The sequence below is a fragment of the Podarcis pityusensis genome (assembly GCF_964106645.2).
Source record: "Podarcis pityusensis genome assembly, chromosome: 3".
Classification (NCBI taxonomy): domain Eukaryota; kingdom Metazoa; phylum Chordata; class Lepidosauria; order Squamata; family Lacertidae; genus Podarcis; species Podarcis pityusensis.
In genome coordinates, this window is record NC_138026.1 from 49,830,569 (window position 1) to 49,853,921 (window position 23,353).

The 23,353-nt window shown below is 41.1% G+C and overlaps 1 protein-coding gene across 1 annotated transcript in view; it reads right to left on the reverse strand.

Moving 5' to 3' along the window:
- PDSS2 (decaprenyl diphosphate synthase subunit 2) overlaps positions 1-23,353 on the reverse strand; it is a 72,414-nt gene that overhangs the window by 30,330 nt on the left and 18,731 nt on the right. The window contains exon 3 of the mRNA XM_080999979.1: positions 12,696-12,894. Coding sequence (XP_080856105.1) covers positions 12,696-12,894 — 199 coding nt within the window. The remainder of the gene's footprint in view (positions 1-12,695; positions 12,895-23,353) is intronic.

Below are 23,353 nucleotides of genomic sequence, written 5' to 3' on the forward strand. Positions count from 1 at the left end.
CTCTCCTCATATGAATCAACCCAGACCTCGTGATCATCATCTGAGGCCCTTCTTTCTGTGTCTCCTTCACAAGAGGTCTGGAGGGTGGCAACCAGACAACAGGTCGTTTCTGCAGTGGCTCCTTGTTTGTGGAATGCTCTCTCCAGGGAGGTTTGCCTGGCACTTACATTACATCTTTAGGTGCCAGGTGAAAATGGTTCTCTCCCACCAGGTGTTTGGCTGATAACATTCTATGCCTTTTTAAATGTTTGTGGGAGTGGGGGGTTATTGGTTTGTTTTTGTATGTACTTTGGATTTTCATTTTGTATTTTTCTGTTGTGAACTACTCTGGGATCTTTGGATGAAGGTCAGTGTACAAATTTAGTAAGTAACAACAACAACACTCCTTTCCTAGAGAGGCTAGACTTGCTCCTTCTTTGTTGTCCTTATGCCAGCAGGTGAAACCTGTTTTAATCTGGCATGTTTTGGGGAACGGACTGCTTTTAAGGAATGTGCTCATGATAGTATGCTGTACTGTTGGTGTTTTTATCTGAATTTTAATAGATCTATTTTTACATTGTTTTATTTTTTAACCATACTCTGTTCTATGTCCTTAGTTATGTGTATTTTACCTGTATTTTTAAAATTTTTGTGAGCTACCTTGAGTTCTGTGAAAAAGGTAGGATATGTACTGTTTATAAATGGCTTTGATAGCCTATTTGTATTGGGCTTGAAGATTGCCTGTTTTTGCTGGCTTATTATTTAGTGCTGAAAACAATATTACAGTGCATCATTATAACACATCCCAAGGTGAAAGATTTAAGGTAGTAAGGCTGAGAAGGATGTCTGCCTGAGACCTGCCAGTAGTAATGGGAAAACAGGACTGTGCTAGACAACCCACTAATTTAAATCTGTATATGAGCTACTTCCACACAGGTTTCAGAAACAAGACTATTCCTAGATCAAATGATGCCTTAGGCAAGGAGTATCTCTCTCCCACTGCTCCACAATTGGTTCATCTTTGGTATACTCTCTTATTATATTTAGAGCTCATTTCACAACTTCTGAGGCATGATTTGTATGACAATAAATTTGCACATACATCTGATCACAATTACAATCCATTTATTGAATGGATACTGAAACTGTAAAATTCTGCACGTTTTTTTTTTAGGTTCACAATGCTATCTACACAGGTCAGTGTTGCCAGCTTTACAAGTGCAGATGAACCGATTGCACTATTCATTTCAGCTGCTGAGTGTATAGCTGAGTAGACAGCCCATGACAGACGCCCCAGGCAGTCACCTGGGTCTCCTGTTCCTAAATTCAGCCCTGAACAAGAGATCCAAATCCAAAGTTTAATTCTAGGCAAGTTACCAGTCTATGTGTAGATGGGTTGTGGTTGTTGTTGTTGTCTTCAGGCAGAGAGTTACACAGTCCTCTTTCTGAGAGCATCTGGCAAGGTGGATTTCCAACAGTTATTACTCACTTTGCTTCTCTCACAACATATTCCCATTTTTATAGGAGGAAAGTTCCATTCAAGTTTCTATATTGAAACTGTCGATAAAATTATGATAGTGTTATGTTGACAATGAAGGTACCAGTGATCTCGTGAGTCTGGTATATTGTGAAACAATGACAAACATTTTGATTGCAATTCATACTGTCCATATTTTAAAGATACCAATGGAAAATCACCCATTAGGGAGTGTCTATTGTTATGAATATAGAATCTACAATAATGTACAACTAGGAAGAACCAAAATTAAGTGGGTCTGGAAGCTTAACCTTTGGTTCTATCAGTTTCAAGGGAAACTATAACTACTATACAGAACTGCATCTGAAATCCTTCTCAGCAATGAGCATCACAGAAGAATACCGGCTTGAATCCAACAAAGCCCTAGCACTGGCAAAAGTCACTTGCTCATTCAACAGGGCAGAGTCATTTCTGATTTCTGTCAATTATTTCCCTCTTCTCACCCCTTCACACAGTACTATTCCAATACTATTCCAGAGGATCCCTCATCACTTAGAAGCAGCTTTTCAAGGGGCAGAGGGGCTGCAGCAAGGAGGAGGAGGTAAGAAAGTATGTTCAGCAAACAGAACTATTCAAGCATCAAGCATCTAAGACTTTGCAAGAGTGTACTTTCATTGTTCAGTTTGCTCCCCAATTCTTTTTTCAGGACAGAGGGTGGTCTTATACAAGCAGAAGTGTATCTGTATAATGAAACTGCTGATAAAACCCAGCTATTATTGACACTGGGGGGTGCCAGCATACTGTGCTAATTACAACTTCACCACTCTATTCCATTTATCAGAGAGAACTGCTTATCTTCCCATTTAAATACGGGAATATTAGAATAGCTCTGTTGGATCATGCCAATGGCTCATCTAGTCCCACATCCTGTTCTCACAGTGGCCAGCCAGATATCCATGGGAAACCTACAAGCAGGACCTAAGCACAGCAACACTCCTCCTTTTGTGGTTTCCAGCAACTGGTAAATTTAGCCACTACTACATTTATGGACAGAAACTTAAGATTACTTGAAATTCACCTAGGTCAAACAAAAATAAACTTCAAGTCAAAGCTGGTATGCTGTTATTGCGAACCTTTTTTGTATTAAGAACGATAGGTAAAGATAAAGGACCCCTGGACGGTTAAGTCCAGTCAAAGGCGACTATGGGGTGTGGCACTTATCTCACTTTTCAGGCTGAGGGAGCCGGCATTTGTCCACAGACAGCTTTCCTGGTCATCTCGCCAGCATGACCAAACTGCTACTGGTGCACAGAGGACCATGACAGAAGCCAGAGCGCACGGAAACACCATTTACCTTCCAGCCAGAGCGGTACCTATTTATCTACTTGCACTGGTGTGCTTTCAAACTGCTAGGTTGGCAGAAACTGGGACAGAGCAATGGAAGCTCAGCCCAATGTGTGGATTCAAATAATAATCCTTTGGGGGGAAGGGCAGAATATGAATTTTAAAAAAATAGATAATACAATTATTTTTCAATCTCAAAAGCAGAAGATTCACAATGTAATGCATAACTGAAAAACAAACCATGCCACTATTATAACAGCAAACTACAGTACAACTCCAAATCCCTTATATGGGGCCAATTAAAATCTAATATTTATTTGACAGCACTGTACTTTCAACATGGAAGAAGTCACATTTCAATGTTACACATGACTTGCCTTAATTCCCAGATGAAATATATTAGCTTGAATTAAAATTCAGCACACCGCTAACAGATAACGGCAATCCGTTCTCTTAGCAAATATAAGGGCACTAAGACTAAATAAGGACAGCTAGTTATCAAAATGGTCACAAATATATGGTAATGTCTTGTTATGCAGCAGATAATGAAATTTCTCTGACAGCTTTTACAGTCCAAGCTTTAATTGTTTTTAACCTTAAACAAGCAAGCAAGCAAACTGCTCTGACCATCAATGGAGCTGATGGGCTTTCTGGAATGTGTGTGTGTGTGTGTGTGTGTGTGTGTGTGTGTGTCTGTCTGTGTACACCCCTACCCACCCCCACCCCCTCTCCTCTACACCTTTGTAGGCCATTTACATCCAAGAGAACATGCTTCCATATTGTTGGCCCAACTGAGCCTTCACACATGGTGGCTTGCAGGAGAAGTATGCAGTTATAGTTTGCCCTTAGAAGAAGGCACTAATATAGGATTGCTAACATGCACTGAAAAAAGCTCATTTAGCACTATAGTGAGACTATCACTGCATGAAGCAGTACTGCAGTAGAAGCAAAAGCCCCTTTGTTACTGGCTACTCCGCCCCCCGCCCCCCCGCATGCAGGTTTCAGGTTCAATCCCCAGCGTCTCTAGGTAAGGCAGGAAGAGAACTCTTTCTGAAACACTGAAGAGCCACCACCAGTCAGAATAGATAATACTGATCCAGATGAACCAATTTTCTGATTTAGTATAAGGCAGCTTTCTATGCTCCTCTGTGTGTGACATAGCTACATCTCATGAAGTTGGTTGAGGAACTTGTTGGAATTAAGGTGACCAAACAGCTCTTCAATGGGTTGTAGAAGGCAATGTGGGGGGAGGGGGGAGGAACCACACTTAGCACTGGTATTAGACTTGGAACCTTATTTCTCTGGTTGGCATATGCAACGCTCCCTCATCAGTGTTTACAACACAGCCAGTAGGAGGCAGAGATATCCAAGAATAAAGGCTGTGCTTAGACAGGGACCAGCTCTACATCTGCCTGCAGAAGGGAGTGGGTGGTGCTGTGGTCTAAACCACTGAGCCTCTTTGGCTTTGCTGATCAAAAGGTCAGCAGTTCAAGTCCACACAACGGGGTGAGCTCCCGTTGCTCTGTTCCAGTTTCTGCCAACCTAGCAGTTTGAAAGCACACCAGTGCAAGTAAATAGGTATCACTGCAGCGGGAAAGTAAACGGCATTTCTGTGCACACTGGCACTCGTCACGGTGTTTTGTTGCACCAGAAGCAGTTTAGTCCTGCTGGCCACATGAACCAGAAGGCTGTCTGTGGACAAACGCTGGCTCCCCTGGCCTGAAAGTGAAGATGAGCGCCGCACCCCATAGTTGCCTTTGACTGGACTTAACTGTCCAGGGGTCTTTCACCTTTACTGATACCTGTCAGCATTCAGCTCCTGACAGTACGACATCTTTCTTGGTCACATTGTTCATGTGGCCCTTTACTTCAAGATGTACAACTTGGCTGTCCCTCTGTATTGTCTCACAACATTCCTTCCTCACCTCAATCCTGCTGTTCTGTGCATGGCTGCTATTTGGAGCTTTATATCATAGTGCTTCAAATTTTCCTACCTTTTTCTCTCTTTGCCATCCCTTGGGTATTTCTTTTCCAAAAAGATTTTTGTAACTACTTGCTTATCCTTATTGATCAACAATGCACAGGCAAACCATGTTGTAGTGAGACACCCAAATGTCCAGGCCCATCAAGTCATTTCCTTCCTTCTATGGCACAGGGATCTGGCATGTCAGCTGCTGCCAAAATGACAGTTAATCCAAACAGCCCCGTCACTTGGGGGCAGAAACAGCCAGGAGAAGGAAACATAATGCCAGATTTATTCCCACAGCTCCCTCTCTTTTCTACAGTTAGGTGAATAACTGGGTCACGAGGGTGGGGGTGGGATAAAGTCTTACGTTAAAAACCTCCAGGGGCCTTTCCCACAGAATAAAGCTACTTCCTGGGATGAGAAAGAATATGTGCACATGAGAGAGAAATCAATTAACACAGATGTTTTGAATTTGATTTGTTTACAATCACTGACACCCCAGCCAATTCTTCAAGTCAGTGGCAGGGCTATGATGTGGCAAAATGTCAAGGATGTAGCAACAATCCCTTATATTTAACACGTTCAACTCCACAGTTAAAACTAACTCACCCTTAAACTCACTATGGCCACAAAGGACACATCTGTATCCTCTTCTACTAGATTTATCCTCATTTTGTTTTGTTACAGAAAGAACACCCTTTATGGAGTGCAGATGCCTTTCCTCTCTTTTTTTAGGGAAGCCCGGACTGCCCCAACGGCTAGCCCATCTACTGCCAACATTTTCATTGGAAGCTTATTCAGACAGAGATCAGCTTTCAGCTTTGCCAGTTAGTCTACAGCAGGGATGAAGAATCTTTTTATAACTAGGGTCTCAGTTCCTTGGGGTGATCCCGCAGGGGCTGCACAACAGCAATGGATGAAACTGGGCCTTTCTCTCATCCCCCTCCTTTCATTCTCCTCTTTTGTTCTTCCCATTCTCTCTCTCTCTCTCTCTCTCTCTCCCATTTTCTCTCTCCCCTTCTTGGCTAGGCAGAGGGAAAGAGGCTACTCTTTCTTCGTGCCTAACGCAGAAATGTAAAGGGTTGGGGACTTGCAGCACAGTGAGGGGGGTGCAGCAAGGGTGCACCATAGGTCAGATGTGAACATGAAGGGGGCTAGAATTGGCCTTGAGGTTGGCAGTTCCTCAGCCCTGCTCTACAATGCACCATGTACAATAGCCAACAACAAACTACTATGAGCTAGTTTGTAACAGAACTATGAAGAGTAGTTTGGATCCCAGTCCTAATCATACATACTCATAAGCAACCACTACTACAACCTTTGTGTTCCAATGTCAGCCCATATTGTACATTATTTGCCATAATACATGTAAACCCTTCCTATAACGGGAAGGGAAATTAAATCAAAACTTAGCTCAGAATTACTTAGATTCTGCGCAGAAGGAAGATCTGCTTGCATAAATCTGTGATGTTTATGTAAACAAATAGCTTATTTAGAAAGCAGCATATTTATGCCTTAAGGAATACATAAGCTAGCATACGGAAATTCAGCCACAATATAAGTGGTACATCTGTGCCACTGGTTATTTATAAACAGCTAATGTTCAATGAAACAATATTGCCTTGTGTATAGCTTCAGCTGACAGCCACATGTGCCAAACACAAGTGTTTCATACAACATACCAAACTCTCCCTTTGCTGGAGTCTCCACTTGCACTGACAACCCAGTGCTTTGATATCAAAGGTTGACATGGATCATGTAATATTCAAAAATTCAGACCAACTTAAATTTATATAGCTGCTGCTACAATCCACAGAGGTGAAAAGCTGAAGGAATTTCCTATTCACACTGTGTTCTTCTCCCCCCCCCCCCCGACATGAACCTCTTTAATTCTCTGTTAAGTCCTTAGTAATTATCTGAAAAGGCTCCTGTGTCAAAGGCTAGTGTGTAATAGCACAACAATTACTTTACTACTGCTCAGATATGACATAACCATACTGTTGCATAACATATTGTATTCAAAGTAATGCTAAAGAGACTGTGTTGTTGGGCAAGCATAAATTCTCCTCTCCTCCCTCGCGGGCTGTTCTGTGGGTTCTCTTGACCCTTTAGAGCAGATCTGGAGATGATGCGGTGCGCGCATGGGCAGAAGACAGGGGCGAAGTCCCATTGCACTAGTAGGAGTAGTTGTGCTGGCTTCTGCTAGCACAACAATTAAATTGAAGATGACCCATAGCTTTTAAAGAGTAGCAAAATGAAATTTGCTATTTAGTTCTACTGGCCCCAAATTCCAGGTCTTGCTATGGTAGCTCTAATATACTCCCTTTCATAAGCTTTATTCACATCATCTAGGCAATAAATGCATATAAGAAATTAATATCTAGCACAGACTAATTGGAAGTTGTCCTTGAAGCATTAGCAAATATCATGAAGATCATTCATGTTTACAGTTCATCCCCTTAAATTAAAGATTTATGATGATACAATCTATTTTTCACAGTATTTATAAACCAAGGACTTAATAAGGCACCTCAGAAGAACACATGGCTGAAACAACTATATGCACCATTTATGATGCATTCTGACGCATATGGCAGGTTTCTGTGCAGTTCGTGTAATAAATCACTTATTTCAGATAACATTGAAAATAGGCTAAGACATACATAAATCTGCACACAGAGCTCCCGGTTCACATCGCATACTTTTCTGGCATGAGACAATGGGGCAAAAGAAGAAATGACAAGTGTTGGCATTCAAATTCCATTTCCTTGTCATTAGGATTTAACATTCAAAATAAGAACATAAAAAAGTCTTATGGGTCAGGCCAAAGGTCCATCTAGTATAGCACTCTGTAGTCTCAGTCGCCAACCAGATGCCCACTCGAAGTTCCCCAAAAGAATCTGAGCACAACAGCACTCTTCCCATCTGCAGTACAATAGTCTGTTTGAGCCAAGGCCACCTACATGCCTCCAGGTTCAATGTGTGTGGCTTCCAAGCAGACTTGCCTCTTTTTGTTCATGTACATTTGAAAAATAGCACCACAGTTCTTCACAAATGAACTGTACCTTTGCCATTTTGCAGATCCTTCACTCAAAGGCTTTTCACAATCACAGTAAAGCATACAAGGAGGTCGACTACACTCACAGGTCAGCTGTCACTGATCCACAGATGAATGAAAAGCTGAAAAACTTAAAAATATGGTCTGACATGATTGCATTCTGCTGCTTAGCTCAATGATACTGAAGTGCCAGCTGATCTGGGAATCTGGTCACTTGTTAAGGATTTAGTGCAGCTCCTATACTTTATTTGCAAGCTGAATCAGCCACAGAGTTTGCCATAAAACCATGGATATGACAGCCACGTTTTTCACTCTGGAATTATACAATGACGTTTCAACTGACACATACTGCACACACAAACAGATAACAGAATAGGATTTCAGCAGAAAAAGAGTAGTTGTTTAGTTTTTTTAATAAACATGACTTTTCCTGAAATATCCATTTGCTAAATAATACTGCTCACACGCAAAGTGGCATGTTCACACCAACAAAGAACTAAGAAAGCTATGACATTGACCTCATCACCAAGACAGACACTGATGTTTCCATGTGCCTTCCTTGCAAGGAGTTTATGCAATCTGCAGTTTCATAACCGACATTTCAATGTAGGATCAGCCCTTTGATAGTAGTTATATTCTACAGCAGCAATGCAAAGAGGTAAATTGTGACAAGATTAGCAGCAATTCCTATATTTAATGTTATTTAAAAATCAAAGTGTTACCTAAGGCAATTATCATGCAGCCCTTTAATATCTACAGGGAAAAGCCTAAGGGGAAAATAATTGACTCTGCTAATTTTACCCTTGGCAATTATAAAACAGCTCTGCATTTCATTATGACTGCAAATTTTCACATTTAATTATCTGGCTTGATAGAAATACAGAGATAAACGCATCATACAAAATCTCAGACAATTGCCCATAACACCATGATAGAATTAGTTTGGGACTGACAGTACAAAACAATAATAGAAATATTGGATGTAAAATATATTGCATATCACAACTGTAATCACTGAAACAAATATGTTCTTTCTCAATCACTGTGGTCTCTCATGACCAGTACTCTTTGTAATGTGTCACACACAATTATTTGTTTCACTGCACTTGTTAGCACATCCTAATATATAAAACTGGTCACTAGCTGGCTTCCCATGAATCTGCCTTGGAAGATGGTCCTACATGCTAGGAATGCAAGAAATTAAAAGCTCTCCACAGAGTCTGGGGTATAATAATAGAACTCTGTGGAGCAACCTGCAGGCCACACATGACTCTTGGCCACTCTCTGTACAGCCTGCCAAGTCCCAGGGAGTTCTGCCCATCTTTCCCTGCAGCTCAGCTGATGAAGCCATCAGCTGGGCAGCTGGGAAAAGACTGATGCCAGCTTAGCAGCTCAGCAGCATAGAAACGGCCATCTTGTCCATGCTGGGTTACAGGTTTCCTTCCAGCCCCCATGCTGAATCCAAGGGCTTGTAAGAGGAAGAAATAGCAGCAGCAGCAGCTCCACCTGCTTTCCAACTTGAGGCAGACATTCTTCATGGATTACATATCAGAATTGGAAAGGCAAAGTGGAGAGATGTCAAGTGTTTTGTGCCTTCCTATTCATGGCCATCTGAAAATTTTAGGTGGTTTAAGAGTTAGCCCCACCTGGCTTTGAAATCATAGCAATTGGCTCCATTATTAGGCAAAATACTTACTGACTTACATGGACCATTACAACGCATGTCTACTCAGAAGTAAGCCCCACTAGGTCCAATGGGGAATACAGGATTACTGAATTAGTGTTGCCTAGAAGGGTTTATATGGCCTTACCCTGTCATGTATAATTAAATGCAACAATGGTTAGTAAATGAGCTGAAATCACATTTCACAAAGTGGTGGGTGGGGAAATGGGGGAGGACTTCATGGCTTTATACACTTCATGCAAAATACACAAGTCTAAAAAAACTCATCTTTCAAAATAATACCAAGTCAAGTCAGTGTAAGTGTCAAGAATTTTTACAGCTTATAGTCCAACTGTTCATGCTTTTTAAGATGCAAGAAAGAATGAGTTGATAAATAAATTGCCTGTATTCCACTTATGGTATATAGAAGGTATTAAAGTATTCAGGTGTCAAAAGTGGGAGAAAGTGTTAACATGTTTTGGCAGAACTTTCAGACATGCCGCTTAATTGCTTGAGAATACAAGCAGTTTTTAGGCTACTGTGCTTCAATTTACTACAGATCTGATTCAAGGCAAGCTTGAAATAATTACACGTTTTTGCTCAAGTACTTAAAGACAGAATAATGAGCAGCATTTTATCCATGTTTTTCATCAATCTGAGTAGGACTGAGAATGATTTATGGCTACTTTCCCCCTTGATTTTAATTGCAGATTTTATAAAAGACCAAGTTCATGCAATAGCTCTCTGTGCATCTTAGCATGCGTGTACACAGAATACACTTGGTAGACAATACCACTTTTTGTTCTTGAGCACATGCTCACATAAAACAGGGTGTGAACCAGGTCACAACCAAAATGTCCAACCAGTCATCCCTGTGATCACTGTGGCTCTAAAAGTTCTATGCCTATCACGAACCGTATGTGTGAACAGTCTACTCATTCACATTTTCCCATGGTAACAGATGTCCAAGGATGGATTAGACTTTTCACAACAGTTCCAAGTGCTCTTAGAGGAAACCACGTTTCTAGCTCCATTTCATTTAGGGTTCAGGCATTGAAACTGCTTTGGTTGTCTGTATGTCAGGAGACAGCCAGGGGAAACACCTCCCTGTTTATCCTCCTCAGCCTCTTAGCAGATTTTGATACCATCGACCATGGTACCTTTGTAGAGCAGTTGTCTGAATTGGAAGTGGGTGGCACTACTTCGTAGCGGTTTGGGTCCTACTTGGATGGTACCGTATTTTTCGCTGTATAGAACGCACCAGACGATAAGACGCACCTAGTTTTGGGGGAGGAAAACAAGAAAAAAAATATTCTGAATCCCAGAAGCCAGAACAGCAAGAGGGATCTGGCTTCTGGGATAGCCTCTTGCTGTTCTGGCTTCTGGGATAGCTGCCGAAGCCTCTCCTGGCAGCGGGATGAAGGTTTCCCCTGCCCGGAAGAGGCTGCGCGCAGCTAAGCTGCCCTCTGTCCCTTCCCCCATCTCCCGCAAGAGCCACGCGCTCTTTAAAAGGAGCGCGGTTCTTGGGGGCTTTTCTGGGAGGTGGGGGAAGGGACAGAGCTGCGTGCTCTGTCCCTTCCCCCCACCTCCCGCAAGAACTGCGCGAAGCCTCCACAGGGCAGCAGGGAGCCTTCATCCCGCTGCCCTGTGGAGGCTTTGCGCGGCGAAGCTAGAACAGCGAGAGGGTGCGCAGTGCTCCCTCTCCCTGTTCTGGCTTCTGGCTTAGCCACGCAGCCTGCACTCGCTCCATAAGACGCACACACACCTCCCCTTACTTTTTAGGAGGGAAAAAGTGTGTTTATAGAGTGAAAAATATGGTAATTTCCAGAGAGTGATGCTTGGGGAGTGCTCTTCAGCCCTGTGGAGCCTTCAATGTGGGGTTCCTCAGTATTCAATGCTGTTTAACATCTACATGAAACTGCTGAGTGGGGTCATCTGGAGTTCTGGAGAACATTGTCAGCAATATGCTGATGACACACAGCTCTACTTCACCTTTACACCTGCAGGTGTGGCAGCGAATGTGCTGGACCATTGTCTTGCCTCAGTAATGGACTGGATGAGAGCCAACAAACTGCAGTACATGAAGTAATTTTATCATTCTTTTATCATACTTAGATAACCTCTAGGTTAGATTACTTAGATAAATTATACTTATACATGGGGCTGCCTCTGAAGATGGTTTGGAATCTTCAGCTGGGACAGAATTCAGTGGCCAGCTTGCTCACCAGGACAAGGCAGTTTGAGCATATTACACCAATCTTGGTCCAACTGCATTGGCTGCCAATTAGTTTCCAGGCCCAATTCAAAGTGCTAGTTTACACCTATAAAGTCTTAAACAGCTCAGGACAGCAATACCTCAGGGACTGCCTCTCCCCATATGAACTGACTTGGACCCTGAGCTCATCATCTGAGGCCCTTCTTTGTGTGCCCCCTTCCATAAAAGGCCTGAAAGGTGTCAACACAAGAACAGGCCATTTCTGTGGTGGCTCCCTGTTTGTAGAATGCTTTCCCCGGGAGGCTCTCCAGGCACCTTCATTACATATCTTTAGGCACCAGGTGAAAACATTACTCTATAACCAGGCCTTCAGCTGATTAAACATTCTATGGCCTTTTAAATGTGTTTGTGGGAAGGGGGTTATTGGTTTGTTTTTGTTTTATTATGTATTATGTATTTTTGTGTTGTGAATCACCCTGTGATCTTTGGATAAAGGGTAGCATACGAATTTAATAAACAATACTTCTTCTACTACTACTACTATAGAAAAAGGTTATGTGCATTGGAGTTCTAAGTTTCATGGAAAAGATGAAAAAAAATTCTAACAAAAACTAGTTTTAAACCTGTTCCAAACAATATTATTAATATTTAAAAGGGAATTAGTTAAGTTCATTGAGCTATGTTCAATTTGCTTTAACTCATGATTTCTACTTAAGGGAGACATAAGTCTGCTATCTTACTAGTAGTTTATTGGTGGGTAAATATGGTTAATATAGAGTTAATTTTATGGCACAATTTATTTGACATAGCTGACATATCATATCTGATAAAATTTCAGACCTTTGGGCAGCACGTACAGTTTTATATGACATCTAATGCCTCAAGGAACATGGATTTCTAACAAAATTAGCTCACAAAAGGCAGCAGAGAAATCTACTGAAATAAACACAAATGAAGCCTACACCTTCTTTAAAGCAATAAAAACCATATTACCTTAGTATTTTGCAGTTCAGCAAGGCTTGTGCATGCATTTGCTAGAAGAAAATCACCACTTAAGACAGCCATTTTATTTCCAAATTGCATGTCCTTCAGCGGGCCATCTGATGATGTCAGTTCACCAATGTTTACTATCCCACGATGTACCAGGAAAGCTGTGTGAATCAACTCAGTAATCTCTGCCAGACTTCGTTGGCTTTAAAGCAAAGACAGGAAACAGTTCAATTAGCTGCAAAACACCTGTATAATCTGGTTGTCTACAAAAGAGAAATGCTGAAAACTATAGCAGATGGGGTACTTATCAATACAAATATAGCATTCAGCACTTTGTGAGCACACCATTTTGAGCCTATCCCGCCTGGCCCACTTGAGGGGCAAACTGCACATGAATTAACTCACACGTTTGAACAACTGTGTTTAACCTGATTGATTTTATTTTGGAGAAAAAGCAGCTGGTGCTGACCCTGATCAGGGCCTTGTGTTTATTTTCTACTGAAAAACTGCTCCTTACCTGGCTGTGTTTTTGCCCCCCCCCCCCGGAGTTTGCTACAAACAAGAATCTTAAGGACCAGAAAAGCAGCCAGGTAAGTGTCTAAAAATACCCCATTTTCATGCACTTTATCATTCTATTACCATACATAGATAAATTATAGCAATGGGTATATGGGACAACAAACCTTTTTATACGCTAAATTTAACCTTTTTGTTTCAGACAGTGGCAGGAATAAAAGTCATCTATTGAATGTGACAGAAAATTACATTCTGTCATAACCTTATGTCTAAAGAAGGGTTAACACATACTAGAAGGAGGGAAGAGGAGGGAGGGCAACTAACAAGACATCCTGATGCTTCTGCTGTCATTGTCAGGGCAGCCCTTGGAGAAAATGTCCATATCAATTCAGTTTATCAGATGGACAGCTGATCAACATTAAACAGACTTGCTCTGGGCAGATTGAGCTGAGATACCTGCCATGAATACCAATGAGTGTCCTCTGCTCTTGACAACTGAGGTCTGACTGCTGCTGATCCCAGGACATATGGGGATCCCTAGTGACGAGTACATAAAGCTGCAGCTTACTCAAGTGATGGTTCATTTCCCCCAGCTGAAGGCACACATTAATATCCTGAGGAGATCAAGCTCACCTCTCTGACCCCCACCCCCACCCAACCCCCAGTGTCCCTTTTCCCCTTTAATAAGCTTTTAATGAAGGAAACAAAAATCCTCTCTGTACAGCTTGCCACAAAAAGGTTACACAAATACATTAGTGTCATACTTTCTGAGCCTTCCTTTCCATTTTTCCTTAGGTTTCTGTGCTCTTGTTTGCTCTCCAAACAGAACCTGTATTATTCAGCCTACTGCATTAAAAATACAGCTCATGTATTTAGTATATTCAATTTTTTTAAATGCTAGACGACATCTTCTGATAATGCATACTTAATTTTTAACTAAAATGACAAACAAGGTAAAGCAATTTTTGTCATCTGAATATATAAAACAGCTCTAGGCATCTCTCAAAGAATCTGAGTTCTAATACAGGATACCAGAATAGGAGATTCTTAAGCAGTCTGAATTCAGTTTAATGTGTTAGGAGGGAAAACATCTTCTACAGAAATCTTGGGAGTGGTGAAATCATAGTAATTAAGAGGTTGTCTACTTTGCAAGAGATTATTAACTATGGTCCCATTTTTACTTAAGTAAACCATAATAGATAAAGTACACTAAAATCACTTGTTGAACATTTATTTACTACAAAAGCAGCCCTCTGAAATAAGAAAGAAGAATATGGTATTTATACTGCTTTCAAGCACTGCAGTCATCTGAACCACGGTTTACAACCTAATCCTGTGCATTTTTATTTGGAAGTAAATATTCCTGGGTTCAGTGAGGTTTATTAGGATTGCAGCCTTACTGAATTATTCTTTCCTGGATAAATCAATGTTGACTGCCTATGGGCACAGAAAAGTCACAGAGACTGCCGTTTACAAAATGGCAGAAAAAAGCACTATAGGGAAGTGTAACATTGTTAGAAGTAATAATGATCAAAATCTAGTGGCTAAAGCAACAGATTTAAACTTTAATTAGCCGATTTACAAACAAGTAGACAATCTCATCATGATCAGTTCTCAAAACTAGCTTTCAGTACTAACACTGAGCCTTCAAACCTATTTAGAGAGAAGGGCATATGAACATAAAGTTTCATTACCTTTCCACTGTGCACATGGAACAACCCTTCACTAATCTTGGGTTCGAAGCAGGGCGATTAGGTGAGACAATAATTGTATCCAACAAAATTCTACTCAGAGTAGACCCACTGATATTAATGTACCTAAGTTAGTCACACCTAATTTCAATACAACCAAATGTTTTTAAGGCAGATTTATATCCTCAGCATTCATTCTTTTTCAAAATTAATCATTTTGACTGTCACTTTTACTAGCTTTCCACTTCCCCCCTGCTTTCACGTAATATAAGCAAAACACAGTGGAATCCAACCTAGCACTAACTTTTGGGGGCAGGAAATAAAGGGCAACTGCGCATCGAGACTTCTCCCTCTGCCCCCTCAAACCTGAGGGTTCCCTCAACTCTCCAGAGTTGATGGGCAGGGGGAAGGGAAGGGAAGGGAAGGGAAGGGAAGGGGGAAGTGTCGCAAATTCCTCGCGGCGCTTTTAGCAGAATGCTCAGAGTCCCAGGTTCTTTAGTGCAGTATTTATTATTGTGAGCTAAATATATATACAAATATCTACAGAAGCAGTTCAGACAGAGTACCTGCACCTTGAGGCAAAAGAAGACTCTACACTTATCTACACCACTCCACCACCATTACTATTGGACAGGCTTTACTTTTAAACCAGTGACAGCCAATCACATTACTGCTGAGTCATTCCACAGAGAGTATTGCATCAGCCTGTTGCAAACTGAAGCCTGCAGACTTACTTACACAGCATCCTGTGAATCCCAACAGGGAGAGTCCCATTGTACAAGTGGACATTGGTCTGCACCAGTAACAACTGAGTTGACTCCTGCCTAGAGAATAATTTACCAAACCAAGCAACATCAAGTTACATTTCTGCAGCTCTGTAACATTAGTAGCACGTGCAATAGCCTTACAAAATATATGTATTTGCTTAGGCCTATTATGTAACTGTGAGACTGAATTAACAGTTATGCTTTGAGAGCACCAAAAATAAGATGTGCCAGAACAGAGCTAATAGGGGAATTAAGAGTAAAAAAAGAAATAGAAACACTGGAAATGCTGTACAGTATTTTTAAAAATCCAGCTTTCCCTATCGACTTCCAAATGTGTCAGATCCATTTTCTTTTCTTTCTTTTTTTACGTTACTCCTTTAAGACTAAATTATTGTTAACTATTATCAGCACAAATTATTATTATTAATTATTTTGACAGGGTAGAGATATGGCTGCAGTTGACAGTATACAGATGAGCGTCCTTATCCTGAAGTCTTACACTAGATATAGCTCAAGGCGCATATGCACTCACCCATTTTACGTGAGATGCACCGGCAAAAGTAAGATCCAACTTTGACTTTATCCCCTTCATCAAGAGTCCCCACCACTGTCATTTCTGCCATTGCTCCCATTCCTCCCTATTCAATGGGCAGCCCATCATCCTTCTTAGCTTAGTCCGCAGTTTGGGAGCCCTACTATTCTGAGGTCCAGCAATTTACCCTTCTGCCACAATCCAAGTTGTTTCACGCACTGAGCACAAAAGGAGTATGGGAAAGCCACAAAGGGAAGTCTGAATGGGGAGCTCCCTCTCACACTTCCTAGTTGTTGTTGTTTAGTCGTGTCCGACTCCTCGTGACCCCATGGACCAGAGCACGCCAGGCACTCCTGTCTTCCACAGCCTCCCGCAGTTTGGTCAAACTCATGTTTGTATCTTCGAGAACACTGTCCAACCATCTTGTCCTCTGTCGTCCCCTTCTCCTTGTGCCCTCCATCTTTCCCAACATCAGGGTCTTTGCCAGGGAGTCTTCTCTTCTCATGAGGTGGCCAAAGTACTGGAGCCTCAGCTTCACGATCTGTCCTTCCAGTGAGCACTCAGGGCTGATTTCCTTACACTTCCTAGTAGACTAAGGTAAACAGCTCAAGCGCCACAATTTGCTTTAAATGAGGCAGTGTATACTTTCTATGCTATGAAGTAGCTCTGTAGCAGCTGAGCTGAGTGGGTATATATATAATCAAATAAAACTGTACTATCCGGATTATAATACATGGCAATGTACCATAACGAGCTCCATCTTGCAAAAGATGCCTAGAGCGCAGCCAGTTTATTTTTCACTATTTCACACAGAATAAATGGGTTTTGGGTTTTTTTGTATTTGACATATCATTTGCAGCAGAATTTCCAACTGACTTGGTTGATTCTACCGAAATGCATTAAAACCTCACCAATCTATAATATGTTCACATTTCCTTAGATCATATTACAGAGCATTTGATTTATCCCTAATAATAACTTTTAACTAATATGGCTGTTTTCAGTTCAACAACAAAAACCAATCTCTACAATTAAGTAAGAAAAACGTGGAACTCATTGCTACGTATACAAATTCTGATGCAGCAGGAAGGGGGTCTCTTAGAAAATGCAGTGTGCAGATAATCATTTACTTCTAGATGCTTGCGTTGTCTCAATATTAAATCTACCCTTGCATCTGAAGGGCACTGTCCTGTCTCAGGATTGTATTACATTGCAAACAATGGGCGTTCATAATAACAATGATCAAGTGTTGTGGATTTGTCAGTGCATGTTCTGGAAACCACATTACAGTGTAACTAAATGGCACAACACATATGAATCTAAACTCCTTAGATTTAACAGTTTTCAAATAATTTTTAAACAGAAATTGGGAATCTAACAACCATTAATATTTTATAGTTTTTAGTATTAAAAATATAAAGTTATTTTAGCAAACATATTTAGTTATCCAATCCAAATCCTTGAGCTTGGCTATCCCTGTATCAGAAATCTTCCTGCCACACATACAGAGCTGTGAACAGAGGCGAGTCTGGATCATGCCCCTAGTGTTTAATTTATTTTTTGTGGCCCATTATTTGTGAGAATTAAGATTTATTATGTTTTATTGGCAAGGGATGCTTCCCTCCCCCCTCACTCTGGTAAGCATTTCCACATAGCTACATCTGAAGAAGCGGGGCAGTGAGCCTATCCTCTGCTCATCAACCTCACTGGGACCAATTGCTGCTTGGCTCCTCCAGGATTGCCCTCACAAACAGCCACTCCATCTGGTCACTGGGTAATCATAATGTAAGGACTGGTGAATGTACTTACTTTCCTCTTGTGTCCCTGACCCTTCCCCCCCACCCTTTTGTCTTGTGTCTGTTAAGGTCGCAGCCCATTGTTTTAAACTGAACTTCCTTCAGTGCACTGCCAGGGGACGTGGTATATATGAAGGATGTATATGTCTGTAGGAGAAAACAGAAAGTACGGTGTGTCTAAAAGGGTCTCTAGGCCTGTAATATGCATGTGTGGTCTGTCTAAAAGGATTTCTCTCCTTTGTCTCATGCAGCTGGAGGAAGACTCCAGCAACGTTTAGTTTCATTGCTCCCTCATCTCAACTTGTCATCAAAAGGGAACCAGAGATCATAATTTGTAATGAAACCAGTCCGTTGCAAGACAAGCCATCTTCAAACCATGGTTTCTGAGGCTTGTTAAATAAACTAACTAGAGAGTACCTAATCAGAGCCTGCTTCAGCTGCAAGCCCCCAAGGCCCCACAGGGCCATTTACTACCAACTGCCTTGTGGGAAGAATTCCAGGAGTGATGGAAGAGTGCAAAAACTGCCTCAATATGTCCTCCAGCTAAACTTTTCCTTTTTTGCACTGGAAGTTAACTGCACTTGTCCTGATTCAGAAAGCAAGAACGTAATATCAAGCACCTATCTGCAAATTGGCTGCTCCTTAACTTGATCCAACAGGATGCAACAGGATAGAAGGGTGGGTGGAGTCTCTCAATCCAGAAACTAGGTTAGGATATAGAGTGGAGGTACTACTTAACAGCTGGCATAGTCTATACCTATATCTAATCTAACATCACCAATCACCTGTTTGAGCAAAACTAATTCTAAACACACACACACACACACACACACACACACACCAGAGCTGACCATCTGTTTTGTGGAGGAGGATCTGTGGAGGTGGTCTTTTCCCGCACACAAGGAATCTGGACTGGGATTCAGATCTGAAAGACAGCTTTTAACTCCCTTGTTACAGTTTCCTATATACCAGCCCAAACCAGCCAAGTCACATTTATTAAAAGCAGCATGTCAAATAGTTCACAATTACAGTCTATATCAATACAGATTATGCCAGATGGTAATGAGCCATACACAAAGAGCCATCCATCCAAAATAATCACACTGTTTTCCACAGAACTGTTGAAGAGGTTATGGTTTATTACACCGTACTCATTAGATATACAGTGCCAGCATTAGCAATTTTCCCTTCATTTGTGTCTCATTTAAGATTCTACCTCCACAAGCATATTCAAATTAGTACACAAGGTTAAAGCCATTATGGTCAGGAATAAAATTAAGTTATATTTTATGTTATAGAAATGATAGATCAAAGGTCTCTTAAAATTTTTTTTAATTATCCAGCAGAGTGTACCAAGAGAGAGAATAGAAATATAATTTGTATGTATCAAAACCTATGATTAGTAAGACAGATAAATACAATGACTGAATTGTTATAAATAAAGATAAGCTACATTCAAATATTAAGGCTACAAACTAAGAAAAGTGGTGGAATCAGCAAAAACAAAACCCCCCAAACTGAACTGCTAGCCTTGAATTTATTTCTTTGCATTTGTTTGACATCAGCGAAAGACTGAATGAGGATGAAGAAAATAAAATTTTATCCAGTCCAGTCAAAGCAACCATTTGGGGGGCAGATCCATTCAAAAGGTGTACAGCCTGCTCCTGTTGGGGTTGCATTCCCTTGTAAGAACTGGATTTTCATCTTGTGGGTGCTGCTGGATCTGGAGTTACTTCTGCATGCCCAAGTGGTGGGAGTGGTCAAGATCCCTTTTATCCACTTTTGGCTGGTAAGCAAGCTGTGCCTTTACCTGAAGAAAGCAGTCCTAGCCACAGTCATACATGCTACAGTAACAAACAGCTATTCTATTGAATTCTAGATAGGGCTGCATTTGAAAGTCCAAAATGCAGCAGCCAAATAATGGTATGCAGTGGCACTGTGAACAGGACAGTCCTCAGTCTCAATTGGCCCAACCCCACAGATCATATGGTCATGGCACTTATGCTCCTCACCATGCAGGCATGGTGGAAGTCTGCATAACATCACTTCTTCCATACAGGAGTCCCATCAACCTGCTGGGACAGTGACATCTTAAATTAAGAACTTTCTGCCTTAGAATCACCACTGCAATTGATATCATTTCAAATATACAGTGATAGTTTAAACAACTGACCTTACTTAACAGTTGCCACTGAAATGTGAAAACATGTTTTCAAAATCCAATATGAATTCTAAAAGGAAGATAATTAAATACAAGATTTTGGGCTGGAATCAGAGAAAAGCATATGGTAAAGGGAGGGGGGTGTTGGCACAAGCTGACTGTCCTTTCCCCCAGCAGCTTCCTGGAAGTCTCTCCTGAACAACCTGAATGAGGCTGGTTGTGACAATGGAGGGTAGAGGCATCGCTGAAAAATCAGGCAAAAGGTCCATCTGCAATCAGGAGCTCCATACGTAAAAGATGCTTCCACCTTCCTTTCAGGTACCCCACCTACCTGGCCAAGATTTACCAGCATCGGCCCTGCTCTGGCCAAGGCAAGGTCTGGAACTGTGGCATGGTGCATTTGTGCAATGCCAGTTTCAGGACTGATATGTTCCATCAGGAACCTGCACGAGAGCTGTATCTGTAGTCAAACAGGAGCCCTGGAGACTGGAAGTAGGGCTGTTCAAGAGAAAGATGTACTAGGAGCTGTTGGATCAGCAGAAATCAGGCAGAGTCTACTGTTGCATAACTATGCCAATACAATGACATTTAACGTTTCTGAAATTAGACAATACCTATAAAGTTGGAAATAGTTATTGCTAGTACTGTGCCAGATAACCGTGAAGACAGAAAGACAATTGGATGTGTTCAGGAATACTTTTACTATATTCCTAGTGACTACTAGAAATAATTTTTGGTGGCCAAGTTCAGACACATTAACAGACCTTTCCATATAGCCATTATCACTAGTAATCCACTTCTTTGGCCACCTCGAGAAAAGAAGACTCCCTGGAAAAGACCCTGATGTTGGGAAAGATTGAGGGCACAAGGAGAAGGAGACGACAGAGGACGAGATGGTTGGACAGTGTTCTCGAAGCTACCAACATGAGTTTGACCAAACTGTGGGAGGCAGTGAAAGACAGGAGTGCCTGGCGTGCTCTGGTCCATGGGGTCACGAAGAGTCGGACACGACTAACCGACTAAACAACAACAACAACAATCCACTTCTCTGTCAATAATTTGGAGTTGGGTATGTGTAGCTTGGAATGTTTAATCTGGAAAAGAAGAAACTGAGAGGAGATATGATAGCCATTTTCAAATATCTAAAGGACTGTCACATGGAAGATGGAGCAAGCTTGTTCTCTCCGGCTCTGGAGTGTAAGTCTCGAACCAATGGATCCAAGTTACAAGAAAGGAGATTCCAACAAAACATGAAGAAGTTTCTGACAATAAGAGCTGTTCAACAGTGGAACAGACTCTCAGAAGTGGACTCTCCTTCATTGGAGGTTTATAAGCAGAGGTTGGAAGACCATCTGCCATGGATGCTTTAGCTGACATTCCTGCATTGCAGGAAGTTGGACTAAAACTCTACAATTCTATGTACCAAAAAAGGAGCAAACTCCATCTATACATGGTGGACATCTTATAGAGTTCTGAATTTGGGAACAAATAAAGGCAGTATTGTCCTTTATTATTGTTAATGTACCAAAACTTTTGTTTGACTTTTAACTGTTATACCAGATTTAGTCCTCAGAACAAAACAGTCACTCTTGTCACTAATTTCTAAACTGGTTTAAGCTAATCACTGGACATGTAAGGAGATACCTTTGAAACAAGAAAGGCTGGGAAATTGTGGGATATTATATTATTTAAATTGATGCCATGCCACAAATCTTCAACTGCATTAAAACTTGCAAAATATCAAGCCCAGTAGTAATTTTTATAAAGAACATTTACTACTGAGCTATTAATAATGTGATTAGTCAAACCCCTTACACGGAGTAATAGTCTGCCGAAGGCAAATATATTTTATCTTACAGAAAGGTGGCTTTAAATAGGTACCGCTGTTGCAGGAAGGTAAACGGCGTTTCCATGCGCTCTGGCACTTGTCAAGGTGTCCCGTTGTGCCAGAAGCACATAACCCAGAAAGCTGTCTGTGGACAAACACCGGCTCCCTCGGCCTGAAGCAAGATGAGCACCAAACCCCATAGTCAGGTTTGACTGGACTTAACTGTCCAGGGGTCCTTTACTTTTACCTTTTTATTTAACTTTCTGTATGTTCTGATAATTTTATCAAATAAAAAATATTTTAAAATGGAGAAGGTAAGGACCATTAAAAATATGGAGAAGGTAAAGACCATTAAAAAAATGGCAATAGTTTTGCACATAATAGGTAGATTAAACTGCATGCTATTTTCTGAATGTTAGGTTTGTGCCTTCAAAACTCCAGTTAAAAGTTTATTTGCAATGACTATGCAAGACAAACTGAAGCAAGGTAAACAGATTCCCATTAATATGCATTGCCAATTATGTACAGACACCACCAAACCTGTGAACAGATGCTCATCTGTCCAAGTGTTTCCCTGAAATATTTCCACATAGCTTTAAAAATATATAGCCATACCAATGTAGCTGGAAAGTGACAATACTGATGGATTCAGCCCTATGATGCACGAACAAGAACACATTTTCAAATATAGTTAAGTGGCACTTGTTTCAAAATATTTGTTTCATTTCTCAGATCAAGATGAAACAGCTGAAAATCATTTGGTATTCCAAGTGTCAAACAAACACTGAAATAAAAATTTGCCTCATCCAAGTAAAGAAAGCTTTTATTATTGCAGAAATTTGGCCAATCTTACTGCTTACATTCAAAGCTATGTAAAATAGTTGTATGATGGAAGCACTGATTTGTGGGTATTAATGGCTTTAGTACTAGTAAGTCCTTCTCAAGTGTTGGACCTGGGATACCAGGGTATGAATTTCTGCTCAAGTCATGAAGCTCACTGGGTAACTGTGGGCCAGTCACTGTCTATCAGCCTAACCTACCTCACAGGGTTGTTTGTTGTGATGATAAGCTGGGGAGGGGAAAACCATGTACACCAACTTCAGCTCCTTGAGTGAAAAGGTGGGACATAAACTGTGATAAATAAACATGTATATATGCATGTGCATACATCTGTACAGAAGGGATGACGGATAAAAACTTTACTATCTTATGATTTCTGAATGGGTTCCACAACCTTACATTGGTCACTTCCATATCACATACACTGTTGGATAAAGACAGTGCTTCATAAGGTAGGTGAGCAGATAGGCTTTCAAGAAATGAGACGTTTTATCAAAAGGGCATAGACTTTTTCAAAATCATAAAAACAA